We start from the raw sequence: 17,184 nt of genomic DNA on the forward strand, positions 1-17,184 counted from the left end.
CCTTGCCTTTTTGCATAACTACTCTACACCTGAAGTGTTTTGGCACGGTATCACCTGGGGGTAGACATAGATGAGAAGTAGGAGGAAGGCCAAGCATAGATTCAGAATCCAGAAATAAGGATGTTGGCACTGTTTTCACATCTGTTCTTTGACATGGTCACCTGTGATATTGAATGGAGGATTTAGTATGTGTGGAGTGACATGATTCATTCATTCCAAGTTGAAAGAACAGTTGGGTTGAACATTAATACAAGAATATCTTCCAGGGGTTGATATTTAACGAGACGACTGGACGGTATTCTCCTGTCAGTGACATGACTCACGTGCCGAACCTGGATAGCACTGTGCCGCAGTTCGAAGCACCATCCCCTTCACACAGGTACTAGTCCCTGTTTCTCAGCTTGCATCTGAGTCAGTAACTGATACTTAAAAATGTTTAGATTTGAAAATGTTATGGTGACTGCTTTGTTTCAATGTTTGCCAATAAATGCAACCACTCTCACACCAAACAGAATCATCTTCAACCTAAATTAACAAAGATTGCCCCACCCCAACCTGGTACTCAGTATCATGATATTTGGGTCTAATTATAAACTATAAAAAGACTGAGGTAGATAGGTATAACCTATAAAGGGGTGGCACAGTGGTCAGCACTGCTGCCTCACAGCGCCAGGGATCCGGGTTTGATTCTTGGCTTGGGTCACTTTCTGCATGGAGTTTACACATTCTCCCTGTGTCTGCGTGGGTTTTCTCCGGGTGCTCCAGTTTCCTCCTACAGTCCAAAGATCTGCAGGTTAGGTGTACTGGCCATGCTAAATTACCCCTTAGTATCAGGGGGACTAGCTGGGCTAAATGCATGGGGTTGTGGTCAGTGCAGACTCGATGGGCCGAATGGCCTCCTTCTGCACTGTAGGATTCTATGATTCTAAGTAGGTAGTAATCTCAGGATTATGTGCTAGTCAGAGAAGGAATGTCAGGATAGTTAAGATGAATATGTGGCTTGAGAGGTGGTGCAAGAGGGAGGGATTCAAATTCCTGGGACATTGGAACCGGTTCTGGGGAGGTGGGACCAGTACAAATCGGACGCTCTGCACCTAGGCAGGACTGGAACCAATATCCAAGGGGGAGTGTTTGTTAGTGCTGTTGGAGAGGGTTTAAACTAATGTGGCAGGGGGATGGGAACTGATACAGGAAGTCAGAGGGAAGTAAAGTGGGAACAGAAACATAAGGCAGTAAGGGTAAAAGTGGAAGGCAGAGAAACAAAAGGCACAAATCAACAATGGCCACAGTACAGAGTGCAGAGACTGTGAGAACTCAGTGAATGGGTCCAGTGAGGCGAAGAGAAATAAAACACGAAGAGTGTACAAAACATGACTAGACAGATGGTCTGAGAAAGCAGAGCAGAGAGCAAGGGAAGTCTAGATTAAACTGCATTTATTTCAATGCAAGTGGCCTGACGGGCAAGACTCATGAACTCGGGGCATAGATGGATACATGGGACTGGGATATTATAGCTATGACTGAAACATGGCTAAGGGAGGGGTAAACTGGCAGCTCCACGTTCCAGGGTACAGATGCTATAGGAAATATAGAACAGAAGATAAGAGTGGAGGGGGGAGTTGCATTTTTTATTAGGGAGAACATCACGGCAGTACTGAGGGGGGATACTTCTGAGGGTTCGCCCACTGAGTCTATGTGGGAAGGACTGAGAAATAAGGGAGAAATCACTTTGATAGGATTGTATACAGGCCACTAAATAATCAGCGGGAAATTGAGGAGCAAATACGTAAGCAAAATGCAGACAGCTCCAAGAAAAATAGAGTGATAAAAGGAGGGGACTTTAACTTTCCCAACATTGACTGGGACAGCCATAGTAGTAGGGGCTTGGATAGAGAGAAATTTGTTGAGTGTATTCAGGAGGAATTTCTCATTCAGTATGTTGATGGCCCGACGAGAGAGGGGGCAAAACTTGACCTCCTCTTGGGAAATAAGGAGGGACAGGTGACACAGGTGTTAGTGAGGGATCACCTTGGGACCAGTGATCATAATTCCACTCTTTTTAAGGTAGTTATGGAGAATGGTAGGTCTGGCCCAAAAGTTGAAATTCTAAATTGGGGCAAGGCCAATTTTGATGGTATTAGACAGGAACTTTCAAAAGTTGATTGGGGGAAGTCTGTTGGCAGGCAAAGGCACATCTGGTTAGTGGGAGGCTTTCAAAAGTGTATTAACCAGGGTTCAGGGTCAGCACATTCTTTTTAGAGTGAAGGATAAGGCTGGTAGAAGTAGGGAATCCTGGATGACTCAGAATATTGAGGCCCTGGTTAAAAAGGAGGCATATGACTTGCTGGGATCAAGTAGATCGCTTGAAGAGTATAGAGGTTGTCGGAGTAGAGTTGAGAGAAATCAGGGGGGTAAAATGGGACATGAGATTGCTTTGGCAGATAATCCAAAGAGCTGCTACAAATACATAAAGGACAAAAGAGTGTAGGGCCTCATAAGCAGATTTGAATTGGGGCAGGACCTACTCAGTTAATCGTAGGGTATTGAGGCGAGTTATAGAACAAAGAGATCTAGGGATACAAGTTCATGGCTCCTTGGAAATGGAGTCACAGGTGGACAGAATGGTGAAGAAGGCATTCGGCATGCTTGGTTTCATTGGTCAGAACATTGAACAGTTGGGACGTCTTGCTGAAGTTGTACAAGACATTGGTAAGGCCACGCTTGGAATACTGTGTACAGTTCTGGTCACCCTATTATAGAAAGGATATTATTAAACTAGAAAGAGGGCAGAAAAGATTTACTAGGATGGTTTGAGTTATAAGGAGAGGCTGGATAGACTGCGACTTTTTTCCCTCGAGTGTAGGAGGCTCAGGGGTGATCTATAAGGGGAATAGATAAGGTAGATAGTCAACATATTTTCCCAGAGGTAGGGGAGTCTAAACCGAGAGGGCATAGGTTTAAGATGAGAGGGGACAGATACACAAGTGTACAGAGGGGCAATTTTTTCTCACAGTTTGGTGAGTGTCTGGAACAAGCTGCCAGAGGTAAGACCATAAGACATAGGAGCGGAAGTAAGGCCATTCGGCCCATCGAGTCCACTCCACCATTCAATCATGGTTGATTTCAAATCCATTTACCCGCTCTCTCCCCATAGCCCTTAATTCCTCGAGAAATCAAGAATTTATCAATTTCTGTCTTGAAGACGCTCAACGTCTCGGCCTCCACAGCCCTCTGTGGCAATGAATTCCACAGACCTACCACCCTCTGGCTGAAGAAATTTCTCCTCATCTCTGTTCTAAAGTGACTCCCTTTTATTCTAAGGCTGTGCCCCCGCGTCCTAGTCTCCCCTGCTAATGGAAACAACTTCCCTATGTCCATCCTATCTAAGCCGTTCATTATCTTGTAAGTTTCTATTAGATCTCCCCTCAACCTCCTAAACTCCAATGAATACAATCCCACGATCCTCAGACGTTTATCGTATGTCAGGCCTACCATTCCTGGGATCATCCGTGTGAATCTCCGCTGGACCCGCTCCAGTGCCAGTATGTCCTTCCTGAGGTGTGGGGCCCACAATTGCTCACAGTACTCCAAATGGGGCCTAACCAGTGCTTTATAAAGCCTCAGGTAGTAGTAGAGGCAGGTATTATTTTGTCTTTTAAAAAGCATTTTGGCTGTTTCATAGGTCAGATGGGTATAGAGGGACATGGACCAAATGCGGGCAATTGGGACTAATTTAGTGGTTAAAAACTGGGTGGCATGGACAAGTTGAGCCGAAGGGCCTGTTTCCAAACTGTAAACCTCTAACTAAAACAAGGAACTGTTTATTTTGCTTGTTAACAGTTGCACAGTCAGTCCAAGACTGGCTGTCCCTGGGTGAAGTTTGCTCCCCGGGTCATCTGCTCCGCTCTCTGAAAGAGGCATAACACTCCAAACTACATACATATAACACTCTTCCTCTCATTTCAAAACTCCCATTGCCAACCTATCTACACAATTTTAACTATCATGTGAGCATTGAGGCCAACATATCTACAAGGTCAGAATTATATATAGATGAACATCGGAAAAGTGGGTATTTCTGCCCCTGGCTCGGGGACATGTGGCTTGGTTGACACCACTGGTTGGGAAACTTCCCTCCATTGATGAGGTGCAACGACCAGCTGATCCGCGTGCATCCTCCAGACCTGGGTGAAGAGGTGACAATGGAGGCACCTTCCTTACAAATGCACAGGACTCACATGATCCTGCATTTTCCTCAATATGTCTGTCCAAATTCGACCCACCAGAAGTAGTTCCTGGCTGTTTCCTTCATTCGCACCATTCTGAGGTGCACTTGCTCCACTACCTTTCCTCTTAACGGGGGAGGAATGACAACTCTCATCCCCCACATTAAAAACCTGGGAAGCAGTCTCCCAGTAAACCTGGATTAATAGTCTGGTGATAATACCTGATGGTATTATCGCGAGACTATTAATCCAGAAACTCAGCAAATGTTCTGGAGACCTGGGCTCAAATCCTGCCACGGCAGTGCAAATAGAATTCAGTAACAAATATCTGGAATTAAGAATCTACTTTTGACCATGAAACCATTGTCGATTGAACCAATTGCAACTGTGATAGTGGAGTCGGACACTTTAGGAACTTTCAAGCGGTTATTGGATAGGCACATGGAGCACACCAGAATGATAGGGAGTGGGATAGCTTGATCTTGGTTTCGGACAAAGCTCAGCACAACATCGAGGGCCGAAGGGCCTGTACTGTGCTGTACTGTTCTATTTTCTATGTTGTATGAACCATCTGGTTCACGAATGCCCTTTAGGGAAGGAAATCTGCCGTACTTACCTGGTCTGTCCTACATGTGACTCCAGAGCCACAGCAATGTGGTTGACTCTCAACTGCCCTCCAAAGGCAACTAGGGATGGGCCAGCCAGTGATGTCCCATGAATTAATATGAAAAAAATATAGACAACTCCTGGACAGATAGGGCAGTAAATCTGGTAGGTTTCTATGACTGGTCTTCCCTCTGTTCTTCCAACCACTTGTCTTAAAACTGGGTTTTTTAAAAATTTGATTTGATTTATTATTGTCACATGTATCAGCATACAGTGAAAAGTATTATTTCTTGTGCACTATACAGATTAAACATAGCGTTCATAGAGAAGGAAACGAGAGAGTGCAGAATGTAGTGTGACAGTCATAGCTAGGGTGTAGAGAAAGATCAACTTAATGCAAGTTAAATTCATTCAAAAGTCTGACAGCAGCAGGGAAGAAGCTATTCTTGAGTCAGTTGCTACGTGACCTCAGACTTTTGTATCTTTTTCCCGAAGGAAGAAGGTGGAAGAGAGAATGTCCTGGGCGTGTGGGGTCCTGAATTATGCTGGCTGCTTTGCCAAGGCAGTGAGAAGTGTAGACAGACAACGGATGGGAGGCTGGTTTGCATGATGGATTAATGACCTTTTGGAATTCCTTGTGGTCTTGGGCAGAGCAGGAGCCATACCAAGCTCTGATACAACCAGAAAGAATGTTTCCTATGGTGCTTCTGTAAACGTTGGTGAGAGTCATAGCTGACATGCCAAATTTCCTTAGTCTTCTGAGAAAGTAGAGGCGTTGGCAGGCTTTCTTAAATATAGTGTCGGCATGGGGGGGACCAGGAAAGATTTTTGGTGATTTGGACACCTAAATACTTGAAGCTCTCGACCCTTTCTACTTCATCTCCGTTGATGTCGACAGGGGCATGTTCTCCTTTACGCTTCCTGAAGTCGATGACAATTTCCTCCTTTTTGTTGACATTGAGGGAGAGATTATTGTTGCCGCAGCAGTTCACCAGATTCTGTATCTCATTCCTGTACTCTGTCTCATCATTGTCATAGAGGTTAGAGTCATGGAGGTTTACAGCATGGAAACAGGCCCTTCGGCCCAATTTGTCCATGCTGCCCTTTTTTTAAACCCCTAAGCTAATCCCACTTGACCGCATTTGGCCCGTATACCCATCTTATCCATGTAACTATCAAAATGCTTTTTAAAAGACAAAATTGTACCCTCCTCTACTCCTCCCTCTGGCAGCTTGTTCCAGACACACACCACCCTCTGTGTGAAAAAATTGCCCCTCTGGACACTTTGTATCTCTCTCTTCTCACCTTAAACCTATGCCCTCTAGTTTTAGACTCCCCTACCTTTGGGAAAAGATATTGACTATCACCTTGTCTATGCCCCTCATTATTTTATAAGGTCTCTATAAGGTCGCCCCATAGCCTCCTACGCTCCAGGGAAAAAAGTCCCAGTCTATCCAGCCTCTCCTTATAACTCAATCCATCCATCCTAGTAAATCTTTTCTGCGCTCTTTCTAGTTTAATATCCTTTTTATAATAGGGTGACCAGAACTGCACATAGTATTCCAAGTGGCCTTACCAATGTCTTGTACAACTTCAACAAGACGTCCCAACTCCTGTATTCTATATTCTGACCGATGAAGCCAAGCATGCCGAATGCTACCTTCACCACTCTGTCCACCTGTGACTCCACTTTCAAGCAGCTATGAACATGTACCCCTAGATCTCTTTGTTCTGTAACTCTCCCCAACGCCCTACCATTAACTGAGCAAGTCCTGCCTTGGTTTTGTCCGACCAAAATTGTTGTTGTTCTGGGTAGCGTCCCACAGTTGGGTCGCGGAGACTGGTACCTTGTCTTCCTGGGAGAAATACATGATTTTCAGGTTCCAGTCGGGATCATCTTTATCCCCTGGTAGTGGCAGTCTTGACAGGATATCTGCATTGCCGAGCTTCTCTGATTGTTTTTTTATTTCATAAGAATAAGCTGACAGAGCCAGTAATCCATGGCCCTCTGGAGTAGAGCTGGCACTGACATGATGCCAAAGAGAAATTGCTTGTGGTGGAAATGTCACCTGTGTATTATTGGCGTTGGCGGCTGAGACTCTTTTATGACCCCCATCTGTAAATAAGTCTGTGACAGATCCATATTTGAAAATTTGTTTTCCCCTGATCGTACACTGAACAGCTCCTCAATGAGAGGAAGTGGGTATTGATATGCACACACAGCTGCATTGACTGACCTTAAAGTCACCACAGATTCTCATTGCACCATCTATTTTTAAGATCGGGCAATTGGAGTGGCCATTCGATGGTGACTACTGGTTCCAACGCTCCCAGCCATTCCAGTTCCACCTCCGTTTTAGACTGGATGGTGTATGGTGCTGGATGTGCCTTCAGAATCCTCAGATGGGCCTCCAACATCAACCGTATTTTAATTTTGACCGCTTCATTTCTCCCAGGGTTCCCTTGAAAACAACTTGATACTTGCCCAGGACATATTGTCGACTTGTTTTTGAGTCCGCCAGCCTATTAACTACACTCCAATTTAACTTTAATTTCTGTCAACAAGAGCATCCAAATAATGCAAGGCAGTTGCCTTTCACTATGTACAGTGGCAATTCTGTACACTGATCCCTTAATTCTACTTTCGCTGCTACATAGCCCTTCAGTGTTTCCATGTATGTATGTAGAGTAATCTTGGCAGGCTCCCACGATAATTCCCTTAACTTCTCCTTATAAACTGAATTGGGAATCAGAGACACCTCTGTGCCCGTATCCCCCTCCATCTTAATTGTCTTACAAAAGTTTATTTTAAAGGAGGAAAGTCATGGCAGCAGAGTTCCAAGCCGTGGTATGAGCTTCGTGCTGCAGGCTGGGAACATTTCTGGTGCCCGGGGCGAGCATGTATGCAGGAAGTGTGGATGAAGTTATGGATGATATTGGAATAGTGTAGGTTCGATGGGCTTTAGATTGGTTTCACAGGTCGGCGCAACATCAAGAGCCGAAGGGCCTGTACTGCGCTGTAATGTTCTATGTTCTAAGTGTCTCCAGCTGCTCCTTGAACCTTGTGTTTTGGAGCCGGAGCAGTGGCTGCAGACACTGGAGCATCTGCGAGTTGGAGCGTATCATGGATAGCACAGATAGAGGTGGTCACACAGGCTAAGATTCCCCAGGCAGGAAGAGAATAGGTGACCACCAGACAGAGCAAGAGGGCGAGACAGGTATTGCAGGAATCACTGTGGCCATTCCCCTGAAAAACAGATGTACTGTTGATGCAATGGCCTCTCGGGAAAGCAGCAACAGCAAAATGCGCTGCCCCACGGCTGTTCGACTATGGGGGGGAGGAATAAAATAAGAATGCACTAGTTATAGGGGATTCAATTGTAAGGGGGATAGATAGGCATTTTTGTGGCCACAAATGAGACTCCAGGATGGTATGTTGCCTCCCTGTTGCTAGAGTCAAGGATGTTTCAGAATGGTTGCAGGATGTTCTGATGCAGGAGGGTGACCAGCCAGTGATCATGGTGCACCTTGGTATAAATGACAGATTAAAAAAAAGGATGAAGTCCTAAAAGCAGAAGACCTAAAAGAAGACAGCTTGGAAACTGAAAAGTCGGACTTCAAAGATAGTGATCTCAGGATTACTACCAGTGCCATGTGCTACAGGAAGCTGCATAGGATGAATATGTGGCTGAAAAGATGATTTAAGGAAGGTATCAGATTCCTTCTGATTGGACTGGTTCTGGGGGAGGTGGGACCTGTACAAACTTGATGGGTTACACCTGGGCAGGATCGGAACTGATGATGGGGAGGGGGGGGCAAGAGATTTGCTGGAGTGGTTGGGGAGGGCTTAAACTAATATGACAGGTGGGTGGGAACCGACAGAAGGAGTCAGAGCAGGGGGAATCGAGAACAAGAGGAAAAGACAGCATGGAGAATAAGAAAAGTGATATCAGAGAAATGAAGGGCCAGAGTCAGATAAGAACATGGTTTAAAAAAACCCAGTAGGAATGGAACAAGAAACATTAAAAGGGCTCACCGTAACATTTTGTACCTGAACGCTCGGAGCATTTGAAACAAAATGGATGAATTAGTTGCACAGACAGCCCCTTACCTGACTCCTTATAGGGCGGCACAGTGGTGAGCACTGCTGCCTCACAGTGCCAGGGACCCGGATTCGATTCCGGCCTTGGGTCTGTGTGGAGTTTGCACGTTCTCCCAGTGTCTGCGTGGGTTTCCTCCGACCTACAGTCCAAAGATGTGCGGGTTAGGTTGATTGGCCATGCTAAATTGACCCTAGTGTCAGGGTGATTAGTAGGGTAAATATGTGGAGTTACCAGGATAGGACCTGGATGCGATTGTGGTCGGTACAGACTCGATGGGCCGAATGGCCTCCTCCTGCATTGTAGGGATTCTACACATCTGACTGAATGACCAAATTCCCATCCAACTCGATTTTAAGTTTGCTGTTGACACAACTATAGTGGGTCGGATCGCAAACAATGAAGAGACGGAATACAGGAAAGAGATAGAGAATCTGGTGAACTGGTGTGACGACAATAATCTCTCCCTCAATATCAACAAAACGAAGGAGATAGTAATCGACTTCAGGAAGCGTAGTGGAGGGCATGCGCCTAACGCAAGGACTGATTAGGGACAGTCAGTTGTGAGTGGAAAATCATGTGTCTCAAATTTGATTTGAGTTTTTTGAAGGGGTAACCAAGAAGGTAGATGAGGGCAGTGCAGTTGATGTTGTCTACATGGACTGTAGCAAGGCCTTTGACAAGGTATCGCATGGTAGGTTGTTGCATAAGGTTAAATCTCACGGGATCCAGGGTGAGGTATCTAAATGGATACAAAATTGGCTTCTTGACAGAAGCCAGAGGGTGGTTGTAGAGAGTTGCTTTTCAAACTGGAGTCCTGTGACCAGCAGTGTGTCTCAGGGATCAATGCTGGGCCCACTGTTATTTGTCATTTATATTAATGATTTGGATGAGAATATAGGGGGCATGGTTAAGTTTGCAGATGACACCAAGATTGGTGGCATAGTGGACAGTGAAGAAATTTTATCTCCAATTGCAACGGGATCTTGATCAATTGGGCCAGTGGCTTGACGAATGGCAGATGGAGTTTAATTTAGACAAATGCGAGGTGATGCATTTTGGTAGATTGAACCAGGGCAGGACTTACTCAGTTAATGGTAGGGCGTTGGGGAGAGTTACAGAACAAAGAGACCTACGGGTACAGGTTTATAGCTTCTTGAAAGTGGAGTCACAGATGGACAGAGTGGTGAAGAAGGCATTCGGCATGCTTGGCTTCATTGGTCAGAACATTGAATACAGGAGTTGGAATGTCTTGTAAAGTTGTACAAGACATTGGTAAGGCCATACTTGGAATCCTGTGTGCAATTCTGGTCACCCGATTATAGAAAGGATAGTATTAAACGAGAAAGAGTGCAGAAAAGATTTACTAGGATGCTACCAGGACTTGATGGATTGAGTTATAAGGAGAGGCTGGATACACTGGGACTTTTCTCTCGTAGGAGGCTGAGGGCTGATCTTATAGAGGTCTATAAAATAATGAGGGGCACAGATTAGCTAGATAGTCAATATCTTTTCCCAAAGGTAGGGGAGTCTCAAACTAGAGGGCATAGGTTTAAGGTGAGAGTCCAAAGATGTGCGGGTTAGGTTGATTGGCCATGCTAAAAATTGCCCTTCGTGTCCTGAGATGCGTGGGTTAGAGGGATTAGTCGGTAAATATGTAGGGACATGGGGGTAGGGCCTGGGTGGGATTGTGGTCGGTGCAGACTCAATGGGCCGAATAGCCTCTTCCTGCACTGTAGGGTTTCTATGATTTCTATGATCCTATGAGAGGGGAGAGATACAAAAGTGTCCAGAGGGGCAATATTTTCTCACACACGGTGGAGAGTGTCTGGAATAAGCCGCCAGAGGTAGTAGTAGAGGTGGGTACAATTTTATCTTTTAAAAAGCATTTTGATAGTTACATGGGTACGATGGGTATAGAGGGATATGGGCCAAATGCGGGCAATTGGGATTAGCTTAGGGGTATTAAAAAAAAAGGGCGACATGGACAAGTTGGGCCGAAGGGCCTGTTTCCATGCTGTAAACCTCTATGACACTATGACTCTTACATTAATGGGGATGAAGTGGAAATGATGAGAGCTTCAAATTTTTAGGTGTCCAGATCACCACCTGGTCCCTCCATGCAGAAACTATCGTGAAGAAAGCCCACCGATGCCTCTAGTTTCTCAGAAAACTCAAGAAATTTGGCATGTCGGCTATTACTCTCACCAACCTTTACAGATGCACCACAGAAAGCATTCTTTCTGGTTGTTTCACAGCTTGGTATGGCTCCTGCTCTGCCCAAGACCACAGGAGACTACAAAAGGTTGTGAATGTAGCCCAATCCATCACGTAAACCAGCTTCCCATCCATTGACTGTCCACATTTCCCACTGCCTCGGCAATGTAGCCAGCATAATGAAGGACCCCACACACCCCGGACATTCTCTCTTTCACCTTCTTCCGTCGGGAAAAAGATACAAAAGTCTGAGGTCAAGTACCAACCGACTCAAGAACAGCTTCTTCCCTGCTGCTGTCAGACTTTTGAATAGGCTAACTTGCATTAAGCTGATCATTCGCTCCACCCTCCTGTAATCTACACCCTTTCCCTACACTCTATGTAACACTACATTCTTACACTCTTTTCCTTCTCCATGTACCGTATGCTCTGTCTAACACATAAGAAACCATACTTTTCACTATGTTGCGACGTTGTGTAGAATAACTGCAGATTGGTGTTTGTAAAATTATTTTTAAAAATGTAAAAATGCTTGGGGGGGGGGGGAAAGCATTCCATGGTCCCTTTAAAAGGTAGTGTTTTTTCTATGCGTAGAAAGTTTTTAAAAATGCAGGTGCGTAGAGTGCCAGCACTCAGACTGAAACATTGTATCAAAGGCCAAACAACAGGGTTGTCTTGGTAACAGGCTTCAGGCATTTAGATGTTTTGGAATTTAACCAATCAAATTTGAATCAGGCATTTGGCTACCAGCAACCTATTTGATTTGAAATGATGTTTTGGTAGCGGGAGAACCAATCATATTGTAGGGGATGTGGATATGTCATCACAGATACAAAATAACAGGCAGTGGGACCATAAGCAGAACAGCAACTGCCCTCTGCCAGAGCTCATTGCTTTTAGCTCATTTATGTCTTAAAAGAAAGCCTCATCTCAATAGTGAAGATAGCAAAGAAGAGAGACACAAAACCTCGTACTTTAGAGAGTGACTAAAATTCTATTTTTTGTCAATAAGTGGGAATTGTATTTGGTTGAACAGCATTCCATTCGCATCTTTTGTAATTCGATTTGCTAATAGTTTAGTTAACTCGTTCACAGATAAATAAATTGTTACTTGTTTTTTAAAGTGTGCGTGTCAGGGAGTTAGCTTGATTTAACCACTACAAATTGCGCACTTTTTATAGATTATGAGGCGAGGTACACCTCTTTGAGTGGTTAAGTGTTAGTTCTCATAGGAGGGGGGGGAATTAACCTCTGTTTCATAACAACTAATAAATGTGACGATAATAAATCAAATCAAAGGTGACCAAGGATGGGGGCTAAACATTCAGTGTTTAGGAAGGACAGAGAGAAAGGACAAGATGATGGATTGCATTGTTGATTAAAGAAGATATTGATGTGATATTGAGGAAATTCATCAGCAGAGACGATGTAGAATCTGTATGAGTTTAGTTCAGAAACATCTCTGGGGTTGGTATGCAACCATCAAACAATAGTGGTAATGTTGGAAACAATATTAGACAAGAAATCCGAGATGCACGTGTTAAACGAACATCTGTGATTAAGGGTGACTTTAATCTGCATATAGATTAGGAGAATTGAATTAGTCACAGTACAATGGAGGAGGAATTTCTGGAGTGCAAGGTCTCATAGATTACTGTGTAAAGTTAAAGCACCTGGAATTGCAAGTAGTGTCTTGAAATGGATGGAAAACTGATTAGTAGACAGGAAGAAAAGAGTTGGCATAAATGGCTCTTTTTCCAATTGGCAAGCAGTGATTAATGGGGTACCAGAGGGATCTGTGCTAGGACCCCTACTGTTCGCACTACATGTCATTGATTTGGAAGAGGGAACTAAGCGTATTCTCTCCAAATTTTGTGGATGATACACAATTGGAGGGTGAGCTGTGAGAAGGATGCAAAGAACAAAGAACAGTACAGCACAGGAAACAGGCCCTTCGGCCCTCCAAGCCTGTGCCGCTCCTTGGTCCAACTAGACCAATCGTTTGTATCCCTCCATTCCCAGGCTGCTCATGTGACTATCCAGGTAAGTCTTAAATGATGTCAGCGTGCCTGCCTCCACCACCCTACTTGGCAGCGCATTCCAGGCCCCCACCACCCTCTGTGTAAAAAAAGTCCCTCTGATATCCGAGTTATACTTCGCCCCTCTCAGCTTGAGCCCGTGACCCCTCGTGATCGTCACCTCCGACCTGGGAAAAAGCTTCCCACTGTTCACCCTATCTATACCCTTCATAATCTTGGACACCTCTATTAGATCTCCCCTCATTCTCCGTCTTTCCAAGGAGAACAACCCCAGTCTACCTAATCTCTCCTCATAGCTAAGACCCTCCATACCAGGCAACATCCTGGTAAACCTTCTCTGCACTCTCTCCAATGCCTCCACGTCCTTCTGGTAGTGTGGCGACCAGAACTGGACGCAGTACTCCAAATGTGGCCTAACCAGCGTTCTATACAGCTGCATCATCAGACTCCAGCTTTTATACTCTATACCCCGTCCTATAAAGGCAAGCATACCATATGCCTTCTTCACCGCCTTCTTCACCGCCTTCTCCACCTGTGTTGCCACCTTCAAGGATTTGTGGACTTGCACACCTAGGTCCCTCTGTGTTTCTATACTCCTGATGACTCTGCCATTTATTGTATAACTCCTCCCTACATTATTTCTTCCAAAATGCATCACTTCGCATTTATCCGGATTAAACTCCATCTGCCACCTCTCCGCCCAATTTTCCAGCCTATCTATATCCTGCTGTATTGCCCGACAATGCTCTTCGCTATCCGCAATTCCAGCCATCTTCGTGTCATCCGCAAACTTGCTGATTACACCAGTTACACCTTCTTCCAAATCATTTATATATATCACAAATAGCAGAGGTCCCAGTACAGAGCCCTGCGGAACACCACTGGTCACAGACCTCCAGCCGGAAAAAGACCCTTCGACCACTACCCTCTGTCTCCTATGGCCAAGCCAGTTCTCCACCCATCTAGCCACTTCTCCTTGTATCCCAGGAGCCTTAACCTTCTTAACCAACCTGCCATGTGGGACTTTGTCAAATGCCTTACTGAAATCCATATAGACGACATCCACGGCCCTTCCTTCATCAACCGTTTTTGTCACTTCCTCAAAAAACTCCACCAAATTTGTAAGGCACGACCTCCCTCTTACAAAACCATGCTGTCTGTCACTAATGAGATGCTTCAACGTGCTTTGGACAGGCTGAGTGGGCATATGCGTGTGGTGCCTGTGTTCAGGATGAAATGCTCCTTTTTGTTTCTCTTCAATGTTGTTTGAATATCATGTCACTGTTGTAACTCTCCTAACTATATTGTTCATGTTCTGTCTATTTCAGCAGTATTATAGACTCCACTGAATATTCCCAGCCTCCAGGCTTTGGTGGTAGTTCACAGGTAAGCTGGTGACTGTCATATGTTTGCATATGGAATCATAGAAACCCTATATGCAGAAGGCGGCCATTCAGCCCATCGAGTCTGCACCGACCATAATCCTACCCAGGCCCTGTCTCTATAACCCCATGCATTTACCCTAGGTGGTCCCCCTGACACTAAAGGCCAATTTAGCATGATCAATCCACCTAACCCGCTCATCTTTGGACTGTGGGAGGAAACCGGAGCACCCGGAGGAAACCCACGCAGTCACTGGGAGAATGTGCAAACTCCACACAGACAGTGACTCAAGCCGGGAATCGAACACGGGTCCCTGGCGTTGAGGCAGCAGTGCGAACCACTGTGCCACCATGCTGCTCTATTGTGAGTGCACAACAATGTCTTTTTTCTATTCATTCAAAATGTAGTTTCGTTAATGATGCAGTTATGATTTTCTGCGTTGCATCTGCGTGGCTTATTACTCTGGTCCAGGCTTTGGATTCATAGAACCATAGAAAATTACAGCTCAGAAACAGGCCTTTTGGCCCTTCTTGTCTGTGCCGAACCATTTTTTGCCTAGTCCCACTGACCTGCACTTGGACCATATCCCTCCACACCCCTCTCATCCATGAACCCGTCCAAGTTTTCCGGCAGCGCATTCCACACTCCCACCACTCTCTGCGTGAAGAAGCCCCCCCTAATATTCCCTTTAAACTTTTCTCCTTTCACCCTTAACCCATGCCCTCTGGTTTTTTTCTCCCCTCGTATGGGATTGGGGGTGATCTAGGAAATTGGATCAGGAATTGGCTAGCGGATAGGAAACAGAGGGTGGTGGTTGATAGTAAATATTCATCATGGAGTGCGGTTACAAGTGGTGTACCTCAGGGATCTGTTTTGGGGCCACTGCTGTTTGTAATATTTATTAATGATCTGGATGAGGGTATAGTTGGGTGGATTAGCAAATTTGCTGATGACACCAAAGTCGGTGGTGTGGTAGACAGTGAGGAAGGGTGTCGTAGTTTGCAGGAAGACTTAGACAGGTTGCAAAGTTGGGCCGAGAGGTGGCGGATGGAGTTTAATGCGGAGAAGTGTGAGGTAATTCACTTTGGTAGGAATAACAGATGTGTTGAGTATAGGGCTAACGGGAGGACTTTGAATAGTGTGGAGGAGCAGAGGGATCTAGGTGTATGTGTGCATAGATCCCTGAAAGTTGGGAATCAAGTAGATAAGGTTGTTAAGAAGGCATATGGTGTCTTGGCGTTTATTGGTAGGGGGATTGAATTTAGGAGTCGTAGCGTTATGTTGCAACTGTACACAACTCTGGTGCGGCCGCACTTGGAGTACTGTGTGCAGTTCTGGTCCCCACATTACAGGAAGGATGTGGAGGCTTTGGAGAGGGTGCAGAGGAGGTTTACCAGGATGTTGCCTGGTATGGAGGGGAGATCCTATGAGGAGAGGCTGAGGGATTTGGGATTGTTTTCGCTGGAAAGGCGGCGGCTAAGAGGGGATCTTATTGAAACATATAAGATGATTAGAGGTTTAGATAGGGTGGATAGTGATAGCCTTTTTCCTCTGATGGAGAAATCCAGCACGAGGGGGCATGGCTTTAAATTGAGGGGGGGTAGTTATAGAACCGATGTCAGGGGTAGGTTCTTTACCCAGAGGGTGGTGAGGGATTGGAATGCCCTGCCAGCATCAGTAGTAAATGCGCCTAGTTTGGGGGCGTTTAAGAGATCCGTAGATAGGTTCATGGACGAAAAGAAATTGGTTTAGGTTGGAGGGTCACAGTTTTGTTTTTTTTTTAACTGGTCGGTGCAACATCGTGGGCCGAAGGGCCTGTTCTGCGCTGTAATGTTCTATGTTCTATGTTCTATGTTCGCCTCAGCGGAAAAAGCCTGCTTGCATTCACTCTATCTGTACCCATCAAAATCTTATACACCTCTATCAAATCTCCCCTCAACCTTCTACGCTCCAGGGAATAAAGTCCCAACCTATTCAATCTCTCTCTGTAACTCAGCTTCTCAAGTCCCGGCAACATCCTTGTGAACCTTCTCTGCACTCTTTCAATCTTATTTACATCCTTCCTGTAACTAGGTGACCAAAACTGTACACAATACTCCAAATTCGGCCTCACCAATGCCTTATATAACCTTACCATAACACTCCAACTTTTATACTCGATACTCTGATTTATAAAGGCCAATGTACCAAAGGCAGTCTTTACGACCCTATCCACCTGTGACGTCACTTTTAGGGAATTCTGTACCTGTATTCCCAGATCCCTCTGTTCAACTGCACTCTTCAGAGTCCTACCACTTACCCTGTACGTTCTACTTTGGTTTGTCCTTCCAATGTGCAATATCTCACACTTGTCTGCGTTAAATTCCATTTGCCATTTTTCAGCCCATTTTTCTAGTTGGTCCAAATCCCTCTGCAAGCTTTGAAAAGCTTCCTCACTGTCCACTTCACCTCCAAACTTTGTATCATCAGCAAACTTGCTGATCCAATTTACCGCATTATCATCCAGATCATTGATATAGATGACAAACAACAATGGACCCAACACCGATCCCTGCGGCACACCACTAGTCACAGGCCTCCACTCAGAGAAGCAATCCTCCACAACCACTCTCT

At 45.2% G+C, this 17,184-nt stretch overlaps 1 protein-coding gene across 2 annotated transcripts in view; it reads left to right on the plus strand.

Annotated features, from left to right (window-relative positions):
• The window catches only part of cop1 (COP1 E3 ubiquitin ligase), a 304,266-nt gene that overhangs the window by 114,149 nt on the left and 172,933 nt on the right, over nt 1-17,184 (plus strand). Inside the window, exons 7-8 of one of the 2 annotated variants that reach the window (XM_078217921.1) lie at nt 267-379; nt 14,517-14,574. In XM_078217921.1, coding sequence (XP_078074047.1) covers nt 267-379; nt 14,517-14,574 — 171 coding nt within the window. The remainder of the gene's footprint in view (nt 1-266; nt 380-14,516; nt 14,575-17,184) is intronic. The other variant, XM_078217922.1, reaches the window with a different exon arrangement.

The sequence above is a fragment of the Mustelus asterias genome, chromosome 8 (assembly GCF_964213995.1).
Source record: "Mustelus asterias chromosome 8, sMusAst1.hap1.1, whole genome shotgun sequence".
Lineage (NCBI taxonomy): Eukaryota > Metazoa > Chordata > Chondrichthyes > Carcharhiniformes > Triakidae > Mustelus > Mustelus asterias.